This window comes from Hippocampus zosterae, chromosome 3 (assembly GCF_025434085.1).
Source record: "Hippocampus zosterae strain Florida chromosome 3, ASM2543408v3, whole genome shotgun sequence".
Taxonomy (NCBI): Eukaryota; Metazoa; Chordata; class Actinopteri; order Syngnathiformes; family Syngnathidae; genus Hippocampus; species Hippocampus zosterae.
The window spans coordinates 14,426,640-14,434,663 of NC_067453.1; the positions used below are offsets into that span (position 1 = coordinate 14,426,640).

Here is an 8,024-nt window from a genome sequence, read left to right on the forward strand (position 1 = left end):
AGGTGGGTAGATCTGAAGAAATGCACAGTAGGTTGGTGGACTCAAGGTTTGTACCTCCATACCAACGTCTGTGATGTTGATACATTCGGCAATAATCAACCTTTTCAAGGGAACCTCCTCGAGAGCAGCCAGGCCCTAAAAATTCAACAACACAGTAAATGTCTGTACAAAGTCTGCGACACTTTCGTGAGAATAAGCAGCATGCAAGTACTGTACGTCGTCTTGAATGTTACAGCCGCTGATGTCCAGAGAACTGATGGAACTGCCCATTAAATACTCCAGAGCGACGTCAGTTAGCTGCTCGCAGTAGCTCAAGTTCAGATGGGACAGCTTGGTAAACCTAATCAGGCCATGACAAAACAAGCTGAGTTGACTATGTGTGTGTGTGTGTGTGTGTGCGTATGTGTGTGTGTGTGTTTACATCTGAGATCAAATTTGCTACAGTGAAAAAACCCCTGTTGTGAAAAATGTCTTGCTGCAATCACAATTTCGTTGGTGAGGACTTGTGTTTTGACTGTTTGAGAAAGAATGTCTGAGTGTGTGTGAGTGCAGAATGTAAGAGTGGAAGCGACTATGTATGTGTGAGCATGCATGTATGAGTGAAAGCACACGAGAGCCTGAGAGGAAATGTAAGAGTAAGTGTGTGTGAGGGTGGAAGTGAAAGAACTGGAGAGAGTGACTTAAGGAGAAAGTATGCAATAGTTTGAGTGAGTGTGTTCAGTGAGTGTGATAGTGTGTGTGGGTGTATGCCTGAGAGTGAGATAGAAAGCGTGAGTGTGAACGTGTTGCAGAGTGTGAGTGCGTTGGATAGTGTGAGAGTGAGAGACTGAGAGTGAGTGTGTGTGTGATTATAGTGTGTGCGCGAGAAGAGTGAGAGAAATTTTGCGATAGTGTGGGAAATTGAGAGTCCGTGAGTGAATGAGTGTGTGAGAAGAAAGTGAGAAAATATGAGATGTGTTGGATGGTGTGACAGAGTAAGTGAGTGTTCGTAGAATATGTATGTTATGGGGAGGGGCGGAGGGAGGGAGAAGGGGGATTTTTTTTCAACATTTTTTGGAATGTGTGTGTGATTTAGTGTGTGTCATTGGTGAGTGTATGAATGTAAGTGAGTGTGAATGAGAACATGACTTAATTGTACCTGTGTCCAATCATGCTGATGGCTGCATCGGTGATCTGACTGCAGTAACTCACATTCAGCTCTCTCAGTTTGCTGGCCGAGGGGCTTTCGGCCAGAGTAAAGAGCCCCTTATCCGTCACTCTGGAATGAGACACAGTCATTACATGAACTTGTGTCATCGACTAATAATTTTAAACAGTGGTTCTCAAATTGTGGACTGTGAAATCATTTGCAATCAATGGCTTGAATGCAAAACCCTGTAATGAGCCTTGGGTAGATATGGGCCGGTATTCGATTCTGACGGTATAATAATTGTTCGCAAAAACATTGTAGCACAGTGAACCCTTTGCTATAATGCGGTACACCTTTCACGGCTTCACTGTTTCACGGATGTTTTTAGTGCAGTTTTTTGTTGTTTTTTTTTTTTTTTGCACACTGATCGGCTAAGGCATTGTAGTCCAATGTCAACAGTCTCTGCGTCTCGTCTCTGTCCAGCTTGCCACAAAAACAGGTTTTGATCTTTGGTATCATTCTAGAGTACAGTATTGTAAAATAATTGGAAAAAATAAAGCTGACTGTAATTGTCGTGATATGTTAATGGTAATATTAAAATAATGTACATTTCTACATTATAATAAAATGACCTCAAAGTGGTGGCTCGTTGACTAAACAATACAAGCAGCCAATCATATTGTGCCCCGTTTAGAGATCCCCTCAAAAAAGAAAAGAAGATCTCATTACAGGCAATGCTAGATTTTTAAAACCATGGTAAACCACCCAACAGGGTAATCAGCCAAATACTAGTCTTGGGACCCGAAAAAGTTTGAGAAGCCTCGATGAAAAGACATGCAGGGCGACACGCACTTGCTACAAAGCGAGATGTCCAGGTACTGCAGGTTCCGGAGGGTGGCCACCGCCTTGAGGGAGGTGTCGCCCATCTTGTGGCATTCAACGATGTGCAACCTGCGGAGGCCTCGTGAGCTGGAGCACACTGCCTTCCAGCTCACGTGGCTCACACGATTGTTACCTGCACACGGAATAACACTTTTACACGTTGAAGATCGCTTTTAAATGTGTACAATATGGAAATTCCCTTTGAAGCATTTGTTTGATATCCGTGATATATATATATATATATAAAAAATCCTCATCTCACCCCTCGGGTGGTGTCCGTCCCTCATTCAGCTCGGGTCCTCTACCAGAGGCCAGGAAGCTTGAGGGTTCTGCGCAGTATCCTTGCTGTTCCCAGCACTGCACATTTCTGGACTGAGATGTCCGATGTTGTTCCCGGGATCTGTTGCAACCACTCATCTAGTTTGGGGGTCACTGCCCCGAGTGCTCCGACCACCACAGGCACGACTGTCACCTTTACCTTCCAGGCTCTCTCCAGCTCCTCTCTGAGCCCTTGGTATTTCTCGAGTTTCTCATGTTCCTTCTTCCTGATGTTTCCATCACTTGGGACCGCTACATCCACTACAACGGCTTTCCTCTGCCCTTTATCTATGATCACGATATCTGGTTGGTTCGCCATTACCATCTTGTCAGTCTGGATCTGGAAGTCCCACAGGATCTTCGCTCTGTCATTTTCCACCACCTTCGGAGGTGTTTCCCATTTTGACCTTGGGGTTTCCAGTCCATACTCCGCACAGATGTTTCGGTAGACTATGCCAGCCACCTGGTTATGACGTTCCATGTAGGCTTTCCCTGCCAGCATCTTACACCCTGCAGTTATGTGTTGGATCGTCTCAGGTGCCTCTTTGCACAACCTACACCTTGGGTCTTGTCTGGTGTGGTATATCTGGGCCTCGATGGCTCTGGTGCTCAAGGCCTGTTCCTGAGCAGCCAGGATGAGTGCCTCTGTGCTGTCCTTCAGGCCAGCCCTCTCTAGCCACTGATAGGACTTCTTGAGATCAGCCACTTCAGTTATGGTCCGGTGGTACATCCCGTGTAGGGGCTTGTCAACCCATGATGGTCCCTCTTCCAGCGCCTCATCTTCTGTTCCCCATTGTCTGAGACATTCTCTGAGTACGTCATCCGTTGGAGCCTTCTCCTTGATGTATTCATGGAGCTTGGATGTTTCATCCTGGACAGTGGCTCTCACACTCACTAGTCCCAGGCCTCCTTCCTTTCGGCTTGCGTACAGTCTCAGGGTGCTGGATTTGGGATGGAACCCTCCATGCATGGTTAGGAGCTTTCGGGTCTTAACGTCCGTGGTCTGAATCTCTTCCTTTGGCCACCTTATTATTCCTGCAGGGTATCTGATCACTGGCAGGGCATAGCTGTTTATTGCCCGGGTCTTATTCTTGCCATTGAGCTGGCTTCTTAGGACTTGCCTCACTCGCTGGAGGTATTTGGCCGTAGCCGCTTTCCTTGTTGCCAGTTCGAGGTTGCCATTGGCTTGTGGTATACCAAGGTACTTGTAGCTGTCCTCAATGTCTGCTATTGTTCCTTCTGGGAGTGAGACCCCTTCAGTGCGGACTACCTTTCCTCTCTGAGTCACCATCCGACTACATTTCTCAAGCCCGAATGACATCCCGATGTCGCTGCTGTAGATCCTGGTTGTGTGGATCAGGGAATCTATGTCCCTTTCGCTCTTAGCATACAGCTTTATGTCATCCATGTAGAGGAGGTGGCTGATTGTAGCTCCATTTCTGAGGCGGTATCCATAGCCTGTCTTGGTGATTACTTGGCTTAGGGGGTTCAGTCCTATGCAGAACAGCAGTGGGGAGAGTGCATCACCTTGGTATATGCCACATTTGATGGACACTTGGGTAAGTGGCTTGCCATTGGCTTCAAGTGTGGTTTTCCACATCCTCATCGAGTTTGCAACGAAGGCTCTTAGGGTCCTGTTCACCTTATACAACTCCAAGCATTCAGTGATCCAAGTATGTGGCATCGAGTCATAGGCTTTCTTGTAATCAATCCAAGCTGTGCACAGGTTGGTACGTCGGGACCTGCAGTCGTGTGCGACTGTTCTGTCAACCAGGAGTTGATGCTTGGCTCCTCTAGTATCTCTACCAATGCCCTTCTGTGTTTCGTTCATGTATTGATCCATGTGTCCACTTATCTTAGCCGCAATGATGCCTGACATGAGCTTCCATGTTGTGGAGAGACAGGTTATTGGCCGATAGTTGGATGGAACTGCACCCTTCGAGGGATCCTTCAAGATCAGGATCGTTCGCCCTTCGGTTAGCCATTCTGGGTGAGTCCCATCCCTCAGCAGCTGGTTCATTTGTACTGCAAGGCGCTCATGGAGTGCTGTAAGTTTCTTTAGCCAGTAGGTGTGGACCATGTCCGGGCCTGGTGCTGTCCAGTTCTTCATATCTGATACTCTTTCCTGTATGTCTGCCACTGTTATGGTAACTGGATTCTGTTCAGGGAGGTGTGCTCCTCTCCTCTCTCAAGGTCACCAGCCATTGTGCACTGCTGTTATGTGCAACCTCCTTCTCCCATATGCCTTTCCAGTACCTTTCAGTTTCCAGTCTTGGTGGGTCGGCTCTGTTGGTAGGACCCTGCCACTGAGCGTACACTTTCGCAGGTTGTGTTGCGAACAGCCTGTTTGTTCGTCTGGCCTCATTCTCTTTCGTGTACCGCTTTAGGCGACTGGACAAGGCTTGGAGCCTTTGTTTGGCAGTTTCGAGTGCTTCAGGTATGGTCATCTGGATGTACCTCTCGGGTATCGGCCTTTTCATCACACCTCTCTGGGCCTCCGTCAATTGACTCACATCTTTCCGGGCCGCCTTGATCTTAGCCTCCAACCGTCTTTTCCATGGTGGGTAACGTATCTCATGGCTTCCATGGTTGCTCTTATAGCCCAGAGTCTCCAGGATCACTGATGCTGAAGCGTATATCAGCTCATTGGTTTCTGTGATCGTTACGGTAGGGATCGCCCTCAGTGCTGCATTCACACTTTCTATGAGACTTTCAGATGGTACTTCACATAGCCGTTGTAATCGGTTTCTAGGTTGCCCAGCTTTCATTCTCGCCATGATCTTAGCTTTCAGGTCAGTTGCTACCTCGCTCAGCATTTCATTCATTGGGGCTGGCCACCCAATCTCTTGTATGACCTCCTCCTCTGATCTGGCATCCTGGGGCACTTCGGCATGGAACCTGCGTTGTACCTCATCAATCTCAAGTTGTGACAGCAGTTGCCGTTTGTGGATGTTGGAACACTGAGCTACTAGTTGTTTCGTGGTCAACCGTGACTGTGGGTTTCGAAGTAACCATTTAGCCCACATTCTCTGCATGTAACCCCTCTGACTAGGGTTGCTTGAGTAGTAGCATTCCAACAAAGCCATGTTATCGCCTCTCGCCCATCTCCGCTTTGTTCCAGTAGCCCATTTTTCATCAAGGTGCTCTGGTTCCCCAGCACCTGACGCAGACCTTGTTTGGCCGGGCGACGTCTGAGCCGGCATGTCATTCGTTTTATTGTCTCTCATCATTGTATGAGGTAGGCATTAGCGTGAAGGATCTTGCCCAAGGACCCACACTGGATGGTGTTATGTGCTCATTTTTGCCCCAAGCGGGATTCGAACCACCGTCTCCCGTATGCCAAACCGATGCCTTACCAACTGAGCTATCCAGCCGCTATATATATATATATATATATATATATATATATATATATATATACTCTCTCTTTACTCACTTGTAAGACAATTCATCACAAGAGTAAAATGACTGTCTTGTAATTTTTTTTTCTTACTTCTAGTGCCACTGTTCGGCTTAAAGTATGCAATTAACTACTGGTGTGCTAGAATAGAAATGTTACGAGCCCCAACTAGGAGGCATGTGTCATGCACTATTGGTCTCCCGTGTACTCATTTATCAAAGAGTGTGTAGAACAGGTTCTAAATTTGTTTCATCCAAGTGAAATCTAGAGCGTGTATAAGTTCAAAAAAATTAATTTGTGCACACCCTCATGGACACGTGCAAATTGTTAAATCTCATACTTGGTCTGGGAACGTTTGTATGCACACTTTATGCACAGTTCTGTGCCCTGTTAAATAAGATCACTGGATCCTACCTGTAGCACCAAAATTCCTAATGGTAATCTTGCCTCACTTTTAATATGTATTTGCCGAAGTATGCAAAAGCGTATGACAGCAATGCAAAAAAAATGTTACGAATAGTATGGTGGTTCTAGTAGTGAATTGAATTTTTGATTTGTGAGGATAATGAGCCTGCTGGCACATTGAGCTTTCACTGGGTATCAAGGATATCAAATAAATGCTCAAACAGCTTCCTATAGTCCAAGGAAGTTTGGCGGAGAACTTCACCCTCCAGGCTGAAACTCTTCAGTTTGGCGACTTCGGCAATGGCTTTGATGCCGGCGTCGGACAGTTGCCACGCCTCCAGTAGAGAGATGGAGGACACACTCTGGCAGTTGGCCATCAGGGCCTATGTGGCACACATCGCGCAATGCTTGCAAAAAGGTGGAACATTTCCAGTAAAAAAAAAATTCCAGAATTTTGCAAACCTACATAGCACACATGCTTCTGGTTGAGTTCTTCAGACAAAAGTATTGGGACACCTTGCCGTTCCACACTTTCAGTTCCAGTTCATCCCATCAGTGCTTGAAGCAGTTGGAGTCAGGGCTCCATTCAAGTTCTATACCAAGCAGAGAGAATTGGACTGTGAGTATTGCTGTCTGCTCTGTTTGTACATGTACGCATGTGATGCTGATGTGATGCATGTGTTAGAGTGGCCGATTTTTGAAGGTCTATAATTACCACAACATCTAAAGTAGTTTCTGTTAGCCTGTCAATTGCATTATGCGTTGTACTTTAGCATTATGCTAGCAGACTTTTGTTAAGCGTACACAAAATAGTAATTGCTGGAACATTCTGGGGTTAAAATAAACAGTATTTTATTATATTCTGTTTTATGCGTCAGTTTCATAGTAAACCTTAACTTGGACTGAGAAAAGATCTTGAAGCAAGCCTGTTATTTTGAAAACTGTGTGAGTAAGAGTGAGAACAGATTTAAGTAAGACAAAAAAGGAAAATAGGTCCAAAATTGGATGGATGGTAGGAACTGAAGTATTAGTTACTTGGAGTGTCCCAAAACTTTTGTCTGAACTGACTGCAGCAGGGGTGTCAAGGACTGCGTCTACTACAATTAAGGATAGCAAAATGAATGTGTGTAGAGCGTATCTTGAAATGTAAAGGTATCATTTATAAATTAAACAGGGACTACATTTCTCTTCCAAAGACCCTGTGAAAAGTGAGAGTCCAATTCAGAAGACAAAATGATTTGTTCCACTTTCTGCTCCGTGTTAAGGTCCAATTTGGCAACACTCCTTCACTCCCAAAGATGTTTTTAAACGTCTTTTCAGACTTGATCTAGAATTGGCTGCTACTGAAAGAGTTAATGATCCTCAAGTAAACACTGCTTGAAAGATTGTCAGCCTATGACAGATTGCTCTTGTTAATCCCCAAAAGTGCTAAATTGACTGTATTTGCCATATCACTCTTAAGAGAAAGCCGTGATGTGGCACTTGTGTCAAAACTACATGACAAGACCATTATAGGTTTGTCCACCCCCTGGTCTGCAGAGTCCTATCAATGAAACAAACATACAGAGATGCACTTGTCCGACAGGTCGTACACGTCATTGAGCAAAATCTCCTTGAGATAAGGGCACGCTTCTGAGATGTAACTGAAGCCTGTCGCCGTCACCTACGAGAGAGACAGAGAGCAAATCTGTATTCACTGGAATGTGAATCATCCCCTTGATCCACGCTCTTCACACTTTCCGGGCCCCATAAAATGAAAACATACATCTGGAAGTGAGCATAACTGAGTGTGTTGTCATGCATGTGGGTAAAGCACATGGCGAGCGGGTGGGCTTATTCAACAAGCCCGACCCCGTCCTTTCTCCACTCCTTCCTTCCTCCCCTCTTAGC

The 8,024-nt window shown here is 45.8% G+C and overlaps 1 protein-coding gene across 2 annotated transcripts in view; it reads right to left on the minus strand.

Annotated features, from left to right (window-relative positions):
• fbxl13 (F-box and leucine-rich repeat protein 13) overlaps positions 1–8,024 on the minus strand; it is a 40,188-nt gene that overhangs the window by 1,356 nt on the left and 30,808 nt on the right. Inside the window, exons 13-18 of one of the 2 annotated variants that reach the window (XR_007961859.1) lie at positions 7,699–7,797; positions 6,397–6,517; positions 1,982–2,144; positions 1,139–1,258; positions 217–340; positions 63–135 (exon numbers count right to left, since the gene is read on the minus strand). Coding sequence is in view for 1 of the 2 variants with exons in the window: in XM_052061680.1 (XP_051917640.1) it covers positions 55–135; positions 217–340; positions 1,139–1,258; positions 1,982–2,144; positions 6,397–6,517; positions 7,699–7,797 (708 nt within the window). In the remaining variant the exon portion in view is untranslated. Of the gene's footprint in view, positions 1–54; positions 136–216; positions 341–1,138; positions 1,259–1,981; positions 2,145–6,396; positions 6,518–7,698; positions 7,798–8,024 lie in introns of both variants that reach the window. The other variant, XM_052061680.1, reaches the window with a different exon arrangement.